Source organism: Onychostruthus taczanowskii, unplaced genomic scaffold (genome assembly GCF_017590055.1).
Source record: "Onychostruthus taczanowskii isolate IOZ18803 unplaced genomic scaffold, ASM1759005v1 scaffold36, whole genome shotgun sequence".
In the NCBI taxonomy this organism is placed as follows: domain Eukaryota; kingdom Metazoa; phylum Chordata; class Aves; order Passeriformes; family Passeridae; genus Onychostruthus; species Onychostruthus taczanowskii.
The window spans coordinates 3,482,398-3,505,348 of NW_024501015.1; the positions used below are offsets into that span (position 1 = coordinate 3,482,398).

At 40.4% G+C, this 22,951-nt stretch overlaps 1 protein-coding gene across 1 annotated transcript in view; it reads right to left on the minus strand.

Annotated features, from left to right (window-relative positions):
- ANKRD28 (ankyrin repeat domain 28) overlaps positions 1 to 17,879 on the minus strand; it is a 116,963-nt gene extending 99,084 nt beyond the window's left edge. Inside the window, exon 1 of the mRNA XM_041411403.1 lies at positions 17,817 to 17,879. Within this exon, the coding sequence (XP_041267337.1) occupies positions 17,817 to 17,843 (27 nt within the window). The 5' untranslated portion in view covers positions 17,844 to 17,879. The remainder of the gene's footprint in view (positions 1 to 17,816) is intronic.
- Positions 17,880 to 22,951: the final 5,072 nt, after the last annotated feature.

Below are 22,951 nucleotides of genomic sequence, written 5' to 3' on the forward strand. Positions count from 1 at the left end.
CATGCCTTCATCTTTTAGTTATATGAGAAAACTGTTTATGATCTAAAAAAAAAGATCACTGATGCACTTGTGTTGGTTTGCTTACTTGATCCTCTGATTTTTTGTTGGTTAAAATCAGGCATATTATTTGAGAGCATTCTAGAGGTTATATTAACAGCATTTACAACTCCCAGCAGGTTTAGCAACAGCAGATATTCACAAGGATGTCTGTCCCCAATAATCACAGTTCACAAGTAGGTACACTAACATAAAATCAATACCATTAACATACACATGCAGCTGTGAGCAGAGCTGATTTGAGGGGAAGGAGGAGGCAGTGACTACTATTTACCAAGGACAACCACGTGGAGGAGCTTCACAGGCAAACAAAGCAGTAATTCAAGCTGTTTCATTATGAATCAACAGAACTGTCAGAGATCATGGCAAAAGTATTAGACCATTTTTAAATAAAAGTAAATTTAAAAACAGATTTAATAGTTCTCCTGATGTTGAATCCGACTCTGTGATTTGCTATTCAGATAAAAGCTTTAAGCTTGAACAGTTCCCTGGCATAAAACAAGAGGTGAAATAACGAACTGACAAGCCTGAAGATTTGTGAACCTACGAAGCATCCCAAATGACATAAGTGAAAACACGTGTTGATCCTCTGATGTTCACACCACTGTTAAAAATGAAAAATGATCAAAGCAGAAGAGGAGTAAGATCCACTAACAAATCCAGAAACCTTTACCTACATGTTATTTCAGGATGTGTACATGTATAATTTCAAACAATAACTACTTATACAAAAAGCCATATCAACATTGAAAATTCTTGTGACACACACCTTAAAAAACCCCACAAACAAAGTAGTGCAGCTACTGCACTCAGATGCAGCTATGGCCTTCACTTTCACTTTTACAATTCTTTAAGCACTTCAGAGATAATTTCCATTTAAAAATTTGGGAAGAAGGCAAAACAAGCAGAAGATGAATTCTGATCAAACTTAACATCAAAAGGACAGATAGACAATAGCATTGCTCCTCAAGCTGAGGGAAGAAATCTTTACATTTCATACATCTTTCAGCAAGGTAATTATCTGGATAAAAAGGTGTGCTATGAGTCACAGCAGTTCATACATAAATCAACCCATTAAGAACTTCCCAACCAGGACAGACTTCTTTAGAACCTACAGCTACTCTTCAAAAATGCTGGACATTAGACCAGAAAAGAGTAATGCTTTCTACTCTGAACAGATGCCTGTTATATTCAAAGAGAAATACAAATCAAGAAGTCATGTTCATAGACATTAATATCAGAAGAAAGCACAGGTTTGGAGCTATTGGAGTCTATGTTTGTCCATAGCAGGTTACCTCTCAAAGTCTACAGTCTGGCTTCACAGAAAGCTCAGTGCTTAAAACACACAAGAGTTAAAACCCTCAGATTATGACTGTGGAACAGAGACTTTCTAGTATACAGCCATGACATATTTCAGAACATCTATGGGAAGACAGCAGTTAAAAATGGATATTGGGTAGAGGGAGGAAGGAATTGCATACTTTAGGTATCTGCCAAGGCACAAAAATTAGACATGATCAATAGTATTTATAGGATAGCAGGGTGGAAGTTTGTGAGGTCATCTTTTGCCAGCACACCACCTTTAAAAAATTGTTTCTTGATTCATGGGTTTTAATCATTACTACTTTATTTTCATGTGTCTGAATTTTAACATTTCCACTCTACCAAATACAAGGGTAGGAAAAACAGGAAGAAGGGTTAGGAGTATTTTAGATAATACACATCCATCAGACAGAATGATAAAATCCAAATATTATTTCAAATGAAAAAAGTATGCATTTGCAAAATTAAGCTACAGGCATAAAAAAAAGAATGTCTACTGGAAACGTTCAGCTCATGCACTAACAGGAACAAGCCACCATAAGTAAAAGCTTCATTGGAGTTGTTTCTCCCTCCCTGAAAGGAAAACAGTACCTTTAAAAAGAATATTTTTAGATTATTTTTTGAAAGCAAAAATAGAAGTACATCCAAATGGCCTCACTGGATCTTTAATGAGGAAGTGTCATAATACACAGGGAATAACAGTGCATGCAGTCATTTCTCTACTCCCAGGGCCAGCAATGCAAACAGCAATAGTCTTCTTAATCCTACTGACTAGGCCTTTTAAGAAACAAATTTGAAAACATAGCAAAATATATGGAATAAGCAGCTCTTTGATTAGATTTAAGAGTCTGCAGTTTCATATAAACACTAGCGCACATGGGATGGTGTTGTCTTATCAGCCTTGAGGCTATTGTAACAGGGGTTTTTTTAAAAACATGTTTTTAAAATGGGACAGGAGAAGAATCAGAATTGACTTGGAATGGAGGCATTGCATATAGGTGTGTCAGGACAAAGCTTTGAGATTTTAACAGCGCTCAACGATACACAGCTTTCATTCCCCAAAATGCAAAACAGTAAAAGAGAACTGGCCAGTAGACTCAGACACATTTTCACATATGGATGTACCAGCCCTTCACCTTACAAGAGGAGCTAATCAGTAAACCACAAGTCAAATATTTAAGTGAAAAACAAGATCCACATTTTCCAGTTCACTGTAATTCCACAGGAAACACAGAGGGTTCTACCACACACTTCAGGACTTTCTTATTTGAGGGAAAAATCCAGTTGCTTGGACAGGACACATGGCCAAACATCTCCTTTATGTGCACTCTGTCTATGGCTTAAAGCTTAAATCATGACTGCCACTTCCACATAAACCCACAAGGCAAAGTGGCATTCTTACCTGCTGTGCACAACAGAGCCTGCAAAGGGAAGAAAACCAGATACCTCTGACTGCCAGAAGTAGTCACCTTCTCTATCTCACCTGAGGACTGCTGTACATAAGAGCACAATTTTGAAGTTCGGCAAGATCTGGCCATTACAGGGGGAAAAAAAAGGGTAAATTAAAAAAAAATATTATTACATTTCACAGTTTGTGGAACACTTCAAGGGATGAGAAAAAAGACAGGTCAACTGTTACAGCTAAGTCCACTTGCATGGTGGACACAGACACTCTCAGGAAAATTAATCCCAACTAAGTCATGCCATCAATCTAAAGCAGACCACACAAACCAAACTAAGACCTTTCTCAGTTAAAGTGCCATTACACTGACTAAATAGAATTAATTTCCAAATACATTTGCCTACCTACAATTATCTAGGTGCAATGCTCTTAAAAACAAATAAAACAAGTCAGATTTTTTCCTGACAGACAGGAGCCCAAGAATTATGCCACATGAAAATTTCAAGTTTTTCACTTCTTCAGGGTGAAGATTGAGGCAAGATGGGACAAGATTATGAGAACACATCTCCTCTTATGAGGAGAGACCATGGGAGCTGGACCTCTTAGTTTAGAGAAGATCTCACCAATGCTTATAAATATCTTAAAGGTGGGTGCCAAGAGGATGGTGCCAGATTCTTTTCAGTGGTGCCCAGTGACAGGACAAGGAGCGGTGTCCATAAAACAAACACAAGAAGTTTCACTTCAACACAGTGAACAACTTATTCTCATTGAGGTGACAGAGCACTGGAACAGGCTGCCCAGAGAGGTTGTGGAGCCTCCCTCTCCAGAGACGTTTAAAACCCACCTGAGTGTGTTTCTGTCACTTTCTCTGTGTGACCCTGCCTTGGGAGGGGTTGGACTGATATCTCCAGAGGTCATTTCCAACCCTGGTGATGAAGACAACCTTCCCAACACAGAACAGCCAAGGGGGTAATCCAGCACATCAAAACCAGACACAAAAGAAACCGCCTATGAAATGATTACTCTAGCGTCTCTGCACAATAGCAATGCAACGTTGCAGCAACATCTCTCAGTCCTGACTGCTTAAATCTCTCCCTAGGGAGAAGACAAGCAAGCTACCACTAAATAAGATCACCAGGTGTAACGCTCTTCAGAACAGAGAGCTGATTGCTTTTCTACCACTTTTTCAACTAATTTCTACCTGTGTTCAGAAGGGCAGACCTGGGCAAATCAAAGTGAGTTATCCTGAGTTCCATTTTTGCTTTTTTCATGCACGTAAATAGCACATGATAACCTTTACACTGCATTAATTACTTTAATGCACTAATTATTTGACTTTTATTACCTTTGCTATACTTTTTGTGATTATATCAGAGCAGCTAACAAAGTCAGAAATAAAAAAAAAGTTATTTTAATTACATGTGCCACTAATTAAAATCTTACAAAAATGTCATATGTTAAGTAGTCCACAGCATCTCCTTCATACAACAACAGTTAATGAGCTGAATCAATGACTTGGGGGTGGCCACAAAATCTGTCAAAATTTTAGGATTAGCACAGTTCTGTCAGACTTCACTTCATAGGAGAAGCTTTTCTTTTTCCCAGCTTCTTCTGATTTTCAACACTGAACAGACCAATTAAGAGCGTAATTGCAAAGAAAATACCATTTGTTCCAGAAGAGGCTACTGTCTAATGCTGCTTTCAAACAGTGAGCTTTCAGAAACTCGTTCCAAGTGCTTAGCTCATGACTTCCGTCCGTGAAGCAGTTTGAATTCAATCCTCTGGCAACAAATATATACTACTTAAGTGTTATTTTTTATAATTCTTTGAAAGCAAGTAGATGCTATACTTAAATCTTAGCAAGTTATATTCATATCTTTTCCTAATGTAATTTCTAAATCAAAAATTTCCCTGTCCTGTTCTCTACGTACTCAAGCTCAAACATTCCCTCGAAATTCCCACAATCCATGCCAATAAACCACACTGAAAATAGATTAACCTTTTGTCTAGTCTTATCACTGAGAACCTTTGTACAACATAATACAAAAAGCACAACAAAAAGTACTCTGTATCTTCTATAAACAAGGAACATAAAGTACAGAATAACAAGAAATTTGCCATAAATGTCATTTAATTTGCAGCACTGACTGATTTTTAAACACTAATAGATACATAAAATAGGTATTCTCAAAACTTTTCATACTTTTAGCAACTTGATTTATTTCAGCATAGCAAAGAAGATTCTGCTATCCTCTCATATTCTGTCATCTTACCAAGAAAATCTATAATCTGATACTTAGGTAAGCTGTTTTAAATATCAAACCATGTTTCTTATTAACACTGTGCAAAACAGTTCTTTATTTAATGCCTGTCATTCTCATTCCCTCTCCCACCCTTCCTGTGTTCATTTGTTTATGTTTTACATTTTTATGTCACCCGTCTGGCTTTTGACACCTACTAGAAGCAGCCCACAGCAGAGACAGGTGACCTACTCAGAAAGCAGCTCCTGAACAGCTGCCTATGACTTTTAGGCTAAAATAAAAAAAATAAAAAAATTAAATGTGCTAATGACCAGCTTCAAGAACCACCCTGAAGTAGGGGCTGTAACCTAAGTCCTCAAAAACATACAGGTGATATGTAGGCAATTGTTTGTTTGGAAACTGTTAAGAACAATTTTATTATACCCTAATATACTGATAATTATTCTCAGTGCATTCTCACAGTCAAAAGACATGCCCAATTTGTTTTCTCTTTTAAATGAAGTTTTGTAGTTTTACCATTGCCTATTCCAGAAAATAAAACCAGTCAGATGAATGGCCTCATCCACAACCTGCTGAATTAAATGTTAATGCAGCACAAGCAAACCGAGAAACAGAATAAAGTCAGGAACAGTCCACCTTGATAGATAAGGTTTTCATTAATGGCAATTCAAAATGTTATCTTCTCTAGCTGCTGATAAAAATATTTGCACAACCCGTGTGCTTATGTTGTGGTATTCATACACCTATATGAGGTGATGCGTGGAAGATAAAACACTAACTACTATTTTCTATTTCCATTTCCTATTGAGCTGAATTTTTTTTTCTATTCCAGAAGGCTGCAGTATACTCTTAGATTGACATGCTTTGTTAATTACTATTTGTAGAGTTTATTTCAACTTCGGCATTTTTCTATGAGCACGTTTTCATACCAGATATTTCCCTACCCCAAGCATACATCTCTGTGCAGGGAGATAGAGGGATCACTAGTCACAACAGGCATGACTCCAAGCCATCACTGGATGGTGTCCAAGAATTAAAGCTGCACACATAAGAGGCACAAATGTTGAATGGCCCTCTATCCATAGATGTTTCTATGAGAAAAATAAAAGGCTGCAGCAAGTTCTGACTGCTTTTGGCATAGGGTTGTCAGGTAATTGGATTACCCAAACATGGTCTTGTACTTTCACTGTAACATCTTGAGAAGAGATGGAAGGCAAGATAAAGTCATTTTGGTGTCATTTTCAGAGCTCCAGCTGTAAAACTGACTGGTAGAGCACATGATCACACTAAGAGGGGGCGAAAAAGCAACTTTAAAATGTTTCAGGAAAACTGGCACACTGTTGTCAGATCAGAGATGGGAAAAAGCTGAGGATCCTGACAGGCAGCACATGTGGTAAACAAGGATGTTACAGTGGAACTTTTCTTCTTTTGGAGTTTTCAGTCAATGCAAGTCAACATGGTGTGTTATAAATAGAAGCAGACTTCTGAAGACCCTAGGTTCTTTCACAGTTAAAGAAGAATTCACAACCACGCTCAAAGCCCAGAACAATCAAGAACCAGACAAGAAAACCAAGCCTGTTTTTGAGTTTCCAAACACATTCTAAGAAGCTTAAGACCAACAGCATGAAAGTTACTCAGAGAGAAAGGACCAAGGCAGACCACACTCAAGTTTCTCCACTCACCCCCATCCCCCAAAGGACACTTACACATCATCTGTGACTACAGGACATCTGACACAAAGGCAGACATTAGAGTAAGTTTATATGATCCAAAACACTCATTTGTACTTCCTACTTTGGAAAACTTCCAAGAACAACTTCACAGTTCTATGCTAACCTAAATAATTTGCCTCTCCCCTCCCTTTTCACCACTTTGCAGGAGAAAAGAATGAAAGACTGCTTAAGCTCAGCTACCACCTAATATCAAACCATGGCCTCAGGCAGGAGATTAGAAGCCAATGAGTTTCAACCATTATTGCTAGAAACCCTGCAAATGAAAACAAACAAACAAAAAAACTAAAAAAAACAATTCAAGGAGAAGCACATCATTAAACTCCATCCAAAAATTACAGAACTCTAATCTTTCATAAAAATTTACCTACTCCACTGGCTTAAAAGTACATGGTTGACTCAGGCATGCACTCCATTTCTCACACACACAGTCCTACCCTACACCAGAAACACATTTGCATTCAGTAGTTCATGTATCTGTATTTCCTTCTCCTATCTGTCAGCTGAAAATGTTGGCATTCACTGTGGTAGATAACTTCCAAGTCATATAATTAGCATAGTTTTGGCTGTTAATTAACCTCTTAAAAGAAAAACAGAATTACAAGAAAAACATATCCTAATGTTTCTGTCAGTATTTTAACCTTGCTTGTTACAGGTCATTTTCATCGTTTCTTATCTAGTGAAAAATTTAAGACAGTGCAAATGTACACCAAAGGAATTGCACCTTACTTCTGCAGCCGTGCTGCACAGTGAAAAGTAAGAACTTGGCATTCTGAACAGGCATCCTGTGACAACACAGCACTTCCCAGGCAGGCTACATATCACTGCACTCCACACAAGAACAGGTCACAAAACCTTGAGGTCAAATGATGTAATTCCAACAATTCCTCCTCTTTTCTTCAATTATCCATCCTACTTTTACAGATTACTTTTCCCAAAAAACAAGGCACGTTTCAGGCATCATAAAAGAAGCTCTAGTGGGTAGGGCAGTCATATATGTATGACTATATATACATATAAAACAAATACACATATAAAAACAAACACCAGGGCTTTTCTGGACACATCTAAAACACCTGTATGTCAGTAGAGATAATAAGGGTTGCCACAACAAGAAAGGCTGAGCTGCAGCAGACACTTCTGAGACCTTTTCTGCATGTACATTCATCCTGTCTTTAGGTTCAGGTCACCGTGACCAACTGCTGCCACCAGATCAAGCTTCAGGCCTGCAGGTTTTATTTGTGCTTGTAGCCATTGCAGAGGCAAAGAGCTAATTTTGTAAAGAACTTACTCCAGAATGACAGGTCCCAAACGGCTCTGCAACACCTCCAGTGAACGTGGAGGGAGCACTGCTAATACTGCTAATACTGGTGTGGCAAACTTCCAGGGACGGGGAGCTGAACTCTGACAGCCTCCAAGGCACTGCTGTCCCTCCTGCCGTTCCAACAGATACTGTTTCTTTGGCTTATGTAAGTTCCAGCAGAGAGCTTTATAGACGGAACATATCTCACTGCTCCCCCATGGAAGGGGTGGGATGTCGAGACAGGAAACCAGTGTGATGCCCTAAATGTGTGGGATATTTTGTACAGCCATTGCAACAGCAAAAGAGAGCCTTCCAGATGACAATAAGGCTAAAATGTGAAGACATAATCAGCAATTTTCAACAGTCGTGGCAGAATTTTTCTGCAAAATTCTTCTGATACTTGTGGACACAGGCTCATGAACCATGGCACTTCTAGTAATTATTCTTGAATTATATATGCAGTAAGTTTCATACTTGAATGATTACAAAAGCAGTTTTAACAGATGCAGAGTATTACAGAAATTTTATCAACCTTCAGGTATGAAAGCCCCATAAATAATCTGTTCAAGTGCATGCTATAAAAAATATGACATTTTTTAATTATGGCTTACTAGATGTTGAGAGTTTTTTTTAAAAAAAAGGGAAGTAAATTCATGATATGCAGAGTCCTTTCAGTCCTTTCAGAGATAAAAGATAAGGCTTCATGCAGCTATATTTGCCCTTCCAAAATAACAAATTTGATGTACTTGATCCAAAACCATTTTTTACATCTCTGGGTGTAGAAAAACAGCAGGAGGCATCCTCTTCCGTGTATTATTCACAGTGTTAGTCTGAGATTATAGATGCTGTGAAAGTTCCCTTCCTGTGCTGTAAAAAGGTGCAGTAGGTAGAAAAAGGAATCAATATCTTCAAGTCATTGCAAACACAGCTCCACAGGGTAGCTAGATACCTGTTGGTTTTTTGGATGATCCTTGACTAGGAAACTGGAAGTTCATCAGAAGAGCATTGCTGTTCACTGTTGCTGACAAGCTGTGATATCCTAACCATTTCTGTCCTCCTGGTTCTCTCTGGTGTTCTATAAATCCTCTCTTCACCTTTCCTTTTCACTCTCATTATGAAAGCATTCAAAGAACACCTCTCTTGAGCTCTGTTTCTTACAGAGTAGATTAACTTGACTATTTACATCCTTGATTGCAATTATTATAATTTGCTAAACTTATGGTAAAAAAGAATAGAGAAATGCCAATGGACAAGTCATAAAATATTCTTTACTTGAAAGGTTTTCTTTTAATAGATTTACCACCCTGTAATCTAAGTAGTGTTAGGTAATAAACTTTAAATGCTCGTGTGCTTGTGGATGGAAAAGAACCGCAAACAATGTCAGTAGGTAGGACTGGAAGAAATAAATGACCTGGCTGATTACTACAGGATCAGTACTGCTGCAGGTCAGTAATGGCCTTTGCAACCTTGCAGGTGACAGAAACAAGAAGGGAAGTGTTCTTCTAGAAGTATTCCTTAATACTGATAATTATCCCCCAGAATGAAAGAGCACTGTTAAAAAAAAAAAAAAAAAAAAAAAAAAAGTAATAGATCCAGCAGAGCTACAAAACAAAATATGGCTCCTGGAGCTGAGACAAGGAGCAAAGGAAATAGAAGCCATCAGGCAGTACCATTACAGGGTCCTGATCTGGCAAAGACTGCACAGCAACACAGAATTAGGCATAAGACCTCTTTCTATCGATCCTCATGTTTTAGCAAACACAGCAAGAACGGAACAAAAGTGCAGTTAGAAAGGGACAGAGGAGAGGGGTGAGGAATGCCATTAGCATGCTGTTTCTGAAGCATCCTTTTACCACGACTTGGGACATAGCACTAATTTGAAACAATGAGTAATAATGTAACCAGAAAAACAACGTTAGCATTTTGTTTTTCTCCCTCTCCTGTTTTATGTCCTTCATTTTAACCTACCAACAATACTTTGTGGGGACACACATTCACTGGTGAGTGAATGAAATGTTAGCAGACACTACACAGAGATCTGAGACAGGAAAGACATATCAAGTGCTTGGGATGAAAAAAAGGACTTGCACAGATTATCTACCCACTCTCATGAGCAACTCATGACAGAAGAAGCAGATGACCTGAAGATAGGACAGGGAAGGAGAGAATACCAATTACCCCAAACATGGTACAAAACTTAGTCTGCAGCAATGGATTTAAATTACTTAATTATTTATTAGTTATAGATTATGTTAGTATATACGTAACTGCAGAACTTCCTGAAAATGTTTTTCACTGCCCCAGGTGAGCTGTCTATGACACAAGTAGCTCCTTCATCTGAGCTGGGTAGATCCCTGGTCTATTATGCTGCCTGCTGCTTGATGACCAGGTTCCTGATGGAAGGTTCAACTTTCTCCTTTGTCAAGGGAACCAGCACAGATGGAGCTATCAAAATAAAAACAAAAAAGGAGGACAAACAGCAAAATCCTGAAACAAAATATGGATTCTTCATGATTGCTAGAAGTTCTGTAAGCTCTAAAAAAGGCTTGTTTTGGTCTCAATGCTTTAACTAACTGTAATTTTATTTTCATTTTGTCATGCTGATTCTTCTTGCTTGTGCTCCCTTCTCTTCCTTCATTAAGGCAGTGCTGTATCTTCACTTTGCAAAGTTAAAAAAAAATAATCCATGCTTTCTTCTCTGCACCAGATGGAAGCAGATACAGGACTTCAGCACAAAGTGAGAGTGGACCTTAAGTATAATTGCATGACTGCAAAATGAACAAGAATGACTTATAGGCAAATGCCCATCATCTTGAATTAGAAAGGGCCATTAAGTCAGGTTCATTGTCTGAGAATATGGGAACATTAAACATTTAGGATGACTTCACAACAGTTCAAGACACAGTCAGAATTAGACTTAAGTCACGTAAACAGGCAGTTACCTACAAAGCCTGAACCTGAAGTTCTAACATGAGTCAGTTTACAATTGCAAACACTTTCACCCCCATCCAGGTAACTTTAGTTCTGAAGTTTAACAACATAAGCTTGAGTTGGTTTTTTCCTTTTTTTTTTTCCTTTACCAGACGCCAAGCATTAGAATACACAGAATTCTGCTTCATACTTCTCAAATTTATATACCATTTCAGTAACTTACTGAGAATAATATTTGTTCTCAGGCTGCCCTAAATAGGTAGACTTTATTCACATAGAAAACAATCTACTTACATAGTACTGTTCACTCAATTCACATACATACATTACTGTAGAGATAAACAATGAAAATTTCAGGTTATATTCAATTCATAGTAAAGAGCATCTCATTATTTAAGGACAGAAGTCATCAGCTAAGTCACTAGCTTCAGCTAACAAGCTGTTTCCTAACCTACAAGAATGCTACAAACCAACTATTTTGTCCCTCTTTTATTTGCATATCACTGCTGGTGCTTCCTCTTTATCTCTCTGCACACACACAGCTGCCTACGAGTCTCACCTTCCCTTTTCTCCCTGCCACTCAGTCCCACCACTCTTACATTAGCTCTGGTTTCTGTGCTGAAATGGGTCAGTGCTGTATAATTCATCAACACCAGAATAACAACTGAATTAACAGAGTTAAACATCTATATTACCACCCCTTGGGGAGACTGCTAATGTCTTTACTAAGGAAATAATAACATTCCCTGATATTTGGGAGCTCAAACATTAAGATTCTTTTCTCTTTGTACAAAGGATAACACCAAGACACCTTATTTCAGATGTATCTTGAAATGCCAGATGAGAACGTGTCTTCCACCCCCAACAATGCAAGGAAAACAAACCTCCCAAAAATCAGCGCTGTAAGCATGCTCCCAGTGATGTACTGCTTTGTTTACATTTTATTGATGTGAAATGTTCTATGATTCTATTGTGATACAGGTTATTTAAAAACAAATATTATAAATAACTTTGAAACAGTTAGTCACTGTAACTAAGGCAACGAGTCTCCCACTCAATTTCCAGAAATAGGAGTAAGGAATAGAGGTAAGAACAAAGTAAAAAGTTGGCAGGAGCAAGAAAACAAATCATCAAATACTAGTTTGACCTCAGGATGGCCCAGCTGATTAGAGAAAAATATCAGGCATGGCAAATGAGAAACACACTTGCTGACAAAAGACGAGGTAGAGAATATGAAATATATAATATCAAATATATTTAATTTCAATAATCGCATTCCACAACACATTTCAGTGAATGGAACAACCGTAGAAATCTGGGAAAATAACAACCCATGCCAGATAGCAGACTGCCAGTTCAGAGTCTTAACAGCTACTAGTTTCCTACAGGAAACATCTTTTTCTGTGGGTGCCAAAGAAGTCACTTCTTCATAGAGACCTGCCCATTTGCTTCATTTTTCCCCTGATATTTGCCTCCAAATAATGGTCAGAAACCCTGGATGCTAACTACATGAATAGACCTTTATATCCTCACAGAAGGCTGCTGAGTTAACAAGATCCGCCTTAAGGATCTGACTGCAGAATCAAGGCTTGCTTTGTTTCTCTCCCACCTTTTTTTTTCCTTCTTCTTTTAAAAGGTTTATTTTCTTGACTGAGGAGAACTACTTGTTCACAAGTCAAAAGTTCCAAAGTTATCGTGGGGCAATCTGATCCCCACAAACGAACACGTGGTAGAACCAGGTTCTCTCAACACATTCTAATGGAAGGGCTGGTAATGACTGCATATAACAAGATAAACAGAGTTCAAGTTACTCAGAGTTGTCCATCAGCTAAAGAAACTTATCTTCTCAGCACATGTAAGTTCTTAGCCTGGGAACAAGAGAACTAACAATAAGACTTTAGGTGTCTTGGTAAGAATTACAATTTCTTAATTTAATTATCTGGTATGCAGTTTGAAAAGATTGGATGCAAATTTTAGGAAGAACATACAATGGACAACAGAGTACAAAGAGCTGGTTCCTAACAACTACAAGATTCATGAAAGAAGTTGTTGGGTTTTTTTAAACAGTAAAGTAACTTCTACCAAAAAAGTCCAAAATAAAACACACATCTCATTAGCCTACATCGGAACAGAATTTGTAGAGCAATACCACATAATTCCATTCCCACCATATTCCTCCCTCATTGAACAGCAGCAGCTCCTTTTCATCACCACAGGAGACCATTCCTCCTCTTAGTGTAACAAGGAACTAGTTGGGACATTTATTCTTGGCATAAATTCTAAAAGAATGAAGTCTAACGCTGGCAGTAATGAAAATAGCAACCACAGAGGCATTCAGAGCCTTCACTATGACACTGCAAACATTTGTTTAACTGCCAATTGAACAAGATCCATCTTAGCTACGAGAAAGATATAAATGGGCAATAAAGAAGTCAGTGCTCTCACTGTTCAAGGACTTTAAAGATAAGTGGTCATCCTAATATCCTCATGCAGTTGTTCCTGCTCAGATCCTTACCACTCATATCTGACTTATGGAAATAAAAGCACTGCCTCAAGCACAGTCTAGCAGTCATACAGGAAAATCCCACACAAAATCCTTCCACATGCCCATCATTATTAGCCCTAAGACATCTTCCTATTACACATTTAAAATTCAGAGAAAATGGAAAAAGCATAATATTAAAACTATGATGCACTGAAAGAAAAAAATAAAGCTTTACCAAATACAAAGACACTGCATCCAATGAATTTTGCCAGAAATAGTTATATAGCTGCAAAACTAGAGAAGAAAAACCCAAACAACAGGCCAATTTTTATTCATTTCACACCTTTCAAGAAATCTCTGCCAAGATGTAGGCTTATGTGAGCCTAAAAGATGACCTATAGGCACATATGCAGGTAAGGTCTGTAACAGAAAAGCTGTTGGGAAATCCAAATTTCACCTGCATGCCAAAGAAAAACTAAGTTGTCAATTACCTCTTAGGTGTAAGAGAGACTAATTCGCAGTGTTCCTAGAACCTGTGATTGCATAACAAAAAAACCCAGAAGACAGTTAGCCTTTCACACCTAGCTATGCAGAGGTGAGAGGGCTTTCACACAGGAGACCAAGGCATACCACTGTGGGTACCCACAAGCAAGTTACTCCTTTTTTTTCCCCCACCCCATACCTTCCCTTCCACACACTCCCCCAAAAAGGGGAAAAAAAAAATGTGATAAAACATTAGTGACCCTTGACCTAAACTGGACTGGCAGTGCAGTTTCTAACAGCAGTGTAACACAGCATTTCAGGAAGAAACAAACTTTTCTAGGCTTTGTCTCACTTAGAATTTTTAAAGCAGCATCTCATTTAGAAGAACCTGGTATACAAGCACCAATATATGAAGACAAAACGAAAGCAAACAAACTTAAGAGCAAATACCCCAATTACAATGTACATTTACCATGTTTTTCATCTCTACCTTGAATAGTTTAACATTCAGAATTTGCAGATTTGCTTCCTTTGTTATTAAACAACAACTGCACAATACTGCACAAAACCCCAAGAGCAACTAGAACAATCTACAACTTCTAATTTGACATTGAATTATTGCTTTTCTATACCTGAGTTACAGTTTGCTATTGAGCATTACAGGTATCAGCTTTGCCCAATACAGTTCAATTTAGCTTTAAATGCAATTTTTGCAAACATGAGTTTTTTTGATACCTGATATACTTTGTAAGCAAACATAAGTCACTTCTGAAAGTGCAGTGTACATCCTCAGTTATGTCAAAACTTTGAAATATATTCCTGCCTGGTAGGATGGCAAAGCAATAAAGCACAAGTAGTAACACAAATTTATAGACAATGTACTGGCTGGCTGGTTGTTGAACCCAAGGAAAGGCCTACTTTTCTCAGTGGGGGAAAACCTGTATTCTGAAGGTTAAACGTGTCAAATCAGCCTCCACAGACAAACAAATATTTGAGCTTCACAAACACATTAAGCATCTGCAGGATCAAAGTTTTGTTTATCAGGTACTAAGTAAATTAAATCAAGCAAGCGGAACTGGGATTTCACCCTCTGAGCTTAACTGAGAGCCTCAGAGCAGAATTTCTCACCTCATTGTAACTTCCCGAGCACTGCTTTGACACCAGCTTGCAGTAACTTGAAAAACTAAGCAAGTGCAAGAAAACACTAAACTTCTTGTATGGCATAAGTCTGCCTGTCCCCAGCATGATTCTAACATTTAACACAGAGCCCTTCCACATTATCAAGGAATAAAATCAACAGGTTTATGTTGAATTTGGAAAAATAATCTTGATAATTCCATTTAAATAATACTTTAGTTAGTAAATTTTTTTCAGAAAGTTATGAATCAGACAGTTGAAGAAAGAAACTAGCAAATCACTTCCCAGCCGAACAGTACAAACAACAGAGCAGCCTTTGCACTTCCCTGTGAAGCACAGGCACCACTGAAGACAGTCACTCTAAGGACTACAAATACACAAGACAACTTACTTTATGCTAACCAAACACACCAAAATGTGTGTTTGGTTAGGATAAAGTAAATGGTTCAAGCACACAAGAAGCACGTTTCATGAACTACTGAAGAGGAACACCTCTGCTCCCACACAGTACCACGGGCTGGTTTTCATAAAGAGCAGGTGGTGGCACACTGTCAGTACAGCATCCTCAAGTCAAGACATCCTGCAGCACACTGCAACAGTGACCTGCAGGAATGCTCTGTGTATCAAAGCTGAGGGGTTTCATATTAACATGATTCCTCATGACTTTCTGGCATTCTCACACAGTTCCAACAGAATTCAGTTTGAAATAACTGATTTGTCAAGCAACTGACACTTTAGCAGCAGAAATGCAGCTGCTGCTAAAAATCACTCCCCCTACAAAAGACTGTCCAAAACCAGCATTCCCTTCCTTCCTTCCCTAGATCCCTTCCCTGCCCCAGCACCCCCTCTTTTATGTGAAAGAATACTTCAATTCCAGTGTATCAATTCCTCTTTACAAATCTTTGAAGCCTCTGAAAAGTCTACCTTGTACTTCTTCCAGATTAAAACTTACATTATGACAGAAGCTGAAAGCCTCACATGCATTACTCTGCCAAACCAACGGCCCCACACAGTTCAATATTTCACTTCAACATCTGTCAGCAGCAGGATCCTCCCCAGAAGAAAAGTTCTGAAATACATCCTTTCATGTTAACATATTGATAATGGGATTTTTGCTAACTGTTTTGCAATGATTACTTGCAGAAGGGTTGTAGTTCTTGGTTTTAACAGAAAGGCTTATTTAACAGAAGAGACGAACAAGTGCTTATTTCTGTGGGAAGTCTCCCACAGAAGAACAGCAACAAATCCTGAAAGAAAATCTAACTCAAGGGACACTAAGTGTCTTTCAGATCCACAATTGTTGCTGATTCATAGATGAGGTTCTAAAACAACATGAGACTTCACAAAGTTTACATACAACACAGCAGAGAGATAAGAGATCCCAGCCCCATATCACCAAATGTTCCTTAGAACAAATCCCGAGGGATCATGCAACCTAAGTGTGAAAACACAGATGTGTATGTAACTAATGAAAGGACTCGCAGGTAAGGATGGGCTGATAGCGATCAGCATAACAAACAGACACAGAATAACAGCTGCCTAACCACCCCCAAGTTTCTACAGGCTTTTTTTTCCGCGGGGCTTTTTTTTTTTTCTTTTTTTTTTCTTTTTTTTTTTTTTTTTGGAAGGGGGTGGGGTCTTCAAGTGTTACAGTTGGTTATCTTTAAGTAAGATTAACAAGGAGACTCACAGCAGGATGTATGAGTTTTTCACACGGAATTTGGCCTCACACACATGAAAACACGAGAAAATACCATTCCTAAGAAACATCTTTTCATAGGCGGCAAACTGGCAGCGCAGACCCTCCCACCTTTGTATCCTGATACCGCACAGGAGACAATAGGTAGGACAGGGGAGACACCAGGGAAGGACAGAGCAGCGAAGACAAGTATTTTTCACCAGCTGGGATGGAAACCGAAGAGCCTGGCAGACAAAGAAGGGTGTGATGCGACGAGAGCAACAGCCCACTGAAGGCACCGAGAACCTCCTTCGCTTTCAGGAGGGGAGCGCGGGCTCGGGGAAGCTCTGTCATGACCGCGGGAGGCGAAAGACACGGCGGCCGAACAAAAGATTTTAAAGGCCTGGAAGGGAAAGGTGGAGGGACGAGCAGGCGGCTCCCGGGCACGTGAAACTGCGCAGGGCAAGGGCAGGCTCCGGCTCCGGGGGAGCGCCGCCAGCTCCAGCTCCAGCTCCAGCCCCATCTCCCGGGCACGCCGCCTCCCGCCGGCAGTCTCCAGGTCGATCCCCTCACACCGGTCAGTTCCTCAGGCCCGGGCAGCCCCGGCCAGAGACCCTTCCCTTCCCAAAACAGGCGCGGGGCAGGGCTGGCCGGGGGGAGCCCTCAGAGCCACCCCCATCACCCCTCCCGGCTCCCCCTCCGCTCCGGGGCGGGGGCTCGGCAGGGACCCGCCGGCGAGGCAAGGCGAGGGGCGGGCGGGCTGCCGCGGCCACCTGTTCGGCCCGGTACCTGCGAGAGACGGCGGCTCCCGCCCGCCCCGCGGGGGCACCGGCGCCCACACCGGGCGCACATGGCGCCTCCCACCCAGCCCGGACCCCGGCGGCGGCAGCAGCCATGCTGCCTCCCGCTGCCCGCCGCCTGTCACCCGCGCACGCACGGCAGCCCGCCGCGGCGGCGGGCGAGCCCGGCGGCACCGGGAGGGGAGGAGAAGAGAGGGGAAGGGAAGGGAAGCTCGGGAATGCCCACCTGCTCGCGGAGTTTCAGGAACACCATGGCGAGCGCGCGCCGCCGCCTCCGCCCGCCGCCAACNNCCCCGCTGGGGGCGGGGCCTGATCGCGACCCGCCCTCCCGGCCCCGCCCCGCCGCTCGCGCCGCCGAGCAGCTTCCTGAATGAACCCGCCCGCCCGCAGCACCAAGGGCCTCGCTGATTGGCCCTCGGGAGGCGGGGCAAAGTAAGGGCGGCGCTGATTGGCGGGCCGGGCGCGGCGGGCCCGGCACGGGGCGATAGCGTGGGGTGGGCACATGGGAGAGGGAGCGGGAGCGGGCCGGGAGCAGCGCGGCCCTTGGGACACCCCGGCGGGGCTCGGGCACTCGGAGCCACAAGCACCGGGACCGGGTTACCGGCACAGGCGGGATTGCTCCGGCAGCAGAGGCAGCTGCGAGCTCCTGCTGGCAGGGGAAGGAAGGAGAGCTGGGGGGCAGGTGCCGGGCAGTGTCCGCAGGCCGCGTAAACGCACAGAGAGGCGCTCTGACAAAACGCCAGACGGAGCAGACATGTACACGCAGAATGCAGAAGACAGTTAACTCGAAAAAGAGAAAGATGGTTTTGCAATGTATTTATTCAGTGTTCACCTCTTTTGGCAGAGGACCAGCAGAGATGTCATCTACAACGCTCCGATTCTGTATTTTGACAGATAATTTCCAGGCTTCTTGTATGCTGTGCATCAAGCACGAAGTGCCGTATTAGGGTAGGTAGGACATAGGTGGGACTTGAAAAACCTCATCTGAAAGGACGAGAAGCAGTGTACAGGACACAAATCAGACCGTGCTGCTCTTCCATAAAATAATGCTGCAGCCAGCCATGGTAACTATGACTGGCAAGAGTTATCTTCTCCTGAATTTTCATTTCCCCTCAAAAAAAAAAAAATAGCAGGCTCGAGAGACTGAGGCTTTTTGGAATTGCGTACTGCTACAGACAACACTGATATGAATATTTCAAGTTTCTTGATTTTCTTGTAGCTTCGAAATAGACTGTGACTTCTTAATGCTCCACATACACTTAAATCTACTTAGACTTTATTATTAAGCTAAGGAAAATGAATGTTTAATAAAGCAAAGAGTGTGTTCTGTGTGAATGTTCATTTGTGTGGTTTTGCTTTCGCTCATGGCTTGTTATTGATTCCAGCAGGAGCCTGGCACGTGGACATGCTCTTTTGGAGACTGGCAGCATGAGAACAGAAGGGTTTTCTACAGGTGCTAGCTGAGGCTAACTATTTTAGTTAGCTTTGAATACCAGTGATTGATGGAATGTGTTTGTTTGGGTTATTTTATTTTAACCAGTTAAGAACTGTCTGATTTTACCAGGCAAAGGGAAAAAAAATCAACATTGCCATACTTTCTAAATGAATGTTTTTGACATCTGGATATGACCAGAAATGCTGATTATGATAATTAAATGTCTTCATTTATTTCAAGTAGCCCTCTAATTTATTATTTGTGTATTTGTGTACCTATGGTTTTTGTTGTTGTTGTTTGTTTGTGAATAGAAGTATTTTGTAAATTGCAAATATGAAACAGGTAGATTTTGACACTATGCAGAACAGTCAAGGACTGTGATAATAATGAGGTAAAGAGACCAATGGTTGTGGAAATTAGAGATAATTTTATCAATGCAGTCAGTGAAGGAGAAAATTACATCAGGAGGTATTGCCTTTGTCTGTCCCCAAATTAGACTGCTCCTTTTCAAAGTGAAAAGAATGTCTGGGAGCTGATAAAGTTCTTCTCCCTGTGAAGCTTATGAGTTGGTGGAGTTATTCAGAAAAACATCTACTTTCAGCTCACCTGCTATTTTGAGCAATTTATGAAGACAGTTTATCCTACATGAAAATGTCTCACCTGTCTCAGGAGCACCTGGTGCAGCTTGGAGCCAGGTCCTGATTCAGTAGGGAAAGGCAAATCTTTACATCATTGGTTTTCCAGCTCCTTGCTCCAGTACTCAGGATACAGACAGGGACAGGCCTGTTGGCTGTACCATCTGCACTTAAATATGTCATCAACAGATCCCTGACCACTGATCTTTGCTTTTTTCCCCCTCTGGGTTACAAGATAATATAGCATGAAGAAGTTCAAACGGTAAAATGCAGAAGTAAAAATAAGGATCTTGGAGATACCTGTCTGTTCAGTTTAAGCACGAGAGGATCTTGAGATGGCTTGCATACATGAAGGGGATAACACAGCAGTGGGGATTTTCTGAGTGCTGTTTCCCTGATGCCAGTCAGTTGCATGTGGATGTTTTTACTCAAGTCACAATATAAATTGCTGCCTTATTCTGTGAAAAGCAGCCCAAATGGCTATTAGAACTGAAACCAAAAAATGAGAATATCACCAGTATCAGTATTGTCTGATCTGCTAATGTCCCACAAAATACAGTATTTGACTGCAAAGTGACAGAAATAGAACAGAAATTAAACCTCAGAGGTTAGATGTAACAGTGCTGCAAGGAAGTGAGCACTTTTAAATGTTTTGTTAAAGGGTAAGTAACTTTGTTACCCTTTGTTAAAAGGTAAATAACTGCCCAAGCCTCCCTTAGGAGCCTTCACAGAATATTTCACACAAGTCTGAGTATTGACACACAAACATACTGAAAGCCACAGCATTTCTCATGGAGTTCAGAAGACATGTCTGCAGAAGTTAGAAATTTCCACAACACTTTTTAATTGGACAATTTGTAAATTATTAGCAGCCTGGCTCTCCCAAGGGCACACTTTCAGCAGAGAGCCATAGGCTTTAACTGCACAGCTCCCATTAATGTTAATATTAAATCTTCGTGCTGTAACCTATCCCACAGCACGTAACACTACCCAGTGTTTTAAAGATAGGACCTTATGTGCTGCACTGAAATACATAACGGGATCAAATTGAAGAGACCACAGAAACCTCACACTGGAGATATTTTTTGAGCTCATTGGAAACGTCCTCATGATTTATTTACTTTGCCAGGAATGCCTGTATACTTGGCTCTTTCTGACTGAGGGCTTCAACCCCAGTGAAGTAGGTGTTCATTCTTTTTTCATTGTTCAACGTGGGTAAACAGGCACAGAGGTCAACAGGCTTACACAAGGTCATGGCATGAGTCACTGCTGTGGCTAGGAATAGAATCCAGGAGTCCTCATTGCCACTGATCTCCTCCAAACACTGCCCTGTACTCCTAAATTACAGCAGGGCTAATTTGATTTTTGCTCAGAATACAAGGTGTCTGAAATCAATAGAAATGTTATAGTTTCCTACAGAGGGATTCATTTCTCTTTATGGCCCTGAATCAGCACTTCTGGGGAGCTAGATGGAAACCACACTCATTTTATAATGGTATGCTGGGAGCATCATCATAAAGATTTTTACAGATTCTGTGACACATTTTATCCATCAAAATCTAAACCAGTCAAGTTTGTAGTTCTGTCCCAGAGATTACATTTTGAATTGTTGGCTGTTCATAGCTACTGACTGTACTGGAAACATATTAAGTATCATAATGTCTTCATCAATCAAATATCATTGATTGACACTTCTAAAGCACCATTATGCTTATGGTGGCGCATTTGACCAATTTAGTACCTGTCTGATGCAGACAGGAGATGAGAGAACTCCTGTGCCCTCCTTATTCAAGGAACAAATTTAATATCCAGAGGAGGGTCGGGCAAATATGAGTGTCCTTTGAACAATCAGCAAGGGACAGGAGCCAGCAAAACAGCTCTAAGTTCCTATCAGTCCTGTATTCTGAGGAAAATTCAAGTAGAAGTGAGAGAAAACAGAAAATTAAGAATATATAGAATGGGGCAGCAGAGGCAAGAAATTACACCACTTGCATTTTGATTGGGAAAACGTTGCAGGCAGTTTGCAAGATGTTTGGTGTGTCCTTATGCTGCCTATTTTACAATAGTACTGGTAAAGAGTGCACAGTAATGCTGGTAAAAAGGGGATACCAATGAGGCTTTTACAAAGGTAGCAATTTTATCTGGAATTGCGTATTAGAAATCTTGTTCACATTTCTTCTAGTTTGAATAACATGCAGCTTTTTTTTCCCCATAAATTATTTTCTTCAGCAGGATAGGGTCTCAGAGAGGCACAGGAAAGGTACAAGGGACCCTGGCCTCTGGGCTGACACAGAGGAGAATTTTATCCAAAATCTTCTTATGATTTCTTTTTTTACTGTCTCCAAATTGTCCAAGCATAGTGAAATGAAGTTGTATGCTTTTAGGAATGAGATCTTAAAAAACTATTAGTTCTGAGTAGCTGTGAAACCAAAATTAATATAATAAACATTACAGAAATAAATTTTATTTTTAAAATTACCTGAGACATGGAAAGAGAAAGAAAAACATAATTAACATATTTTCTGCTGTTAGCCCACCCTAGATGACTTATTCTCAAAACACAGTGAATATCAGCACCTTTATAGATTCTCACATCAACCTACCTTGGATTAGTGCTTATAGACTAGAGTATTTTCTTACATATTTCTTGATATAAAAGAAATAGAATATTTTACTTACATTTTATTTATTCAACAAAATATTCTGCTTTGTTTATATAAATAACCAAATGCCTCAAAATGTTTTGGGAGTTTTTCAGGCTCATTGTGTACCAGAGTGGACAGTATTGAATAACTGGAAACTCCAGTGGGATGTGATTTTGCAAATTATTTTTTCTGGCTTGGCCAGTTCTTTAAAGACTAACACCAAACGTGAAGCACCTAAACCCAATGAGAGGAGATGAGTTTTGGTCAGTCACTTTGGCTAGCTGAAAGCTTTACGCACCACAGAAATCTTGTTGGGAGGTTTCACCTGCTACACAGGGATATTTTGTTGAAATGCATTTCACCAGTTCTGTAGCAAAGTATTAAGTGGAAGTAGTGAAAGTATTAAAATGGAAATGCCAATTTTCATGTGAGAAGCAAAATAGAGGATCTCACTTCTGAATGAGAAATTTCTGGGCACCCAAACCCCTCACTTTCTGATGGTGGATGATATCATTTAATATTGCAACCAGCTGCCTGTTTAGAAAAGAGGATTTCTGCATACATAAATTTCCTCTCCTGATGAGATGAAGATCACTTATTGACTATATCCTCTGGTTTTTGCTTTCAGACTGGTTTGGTTTCAATT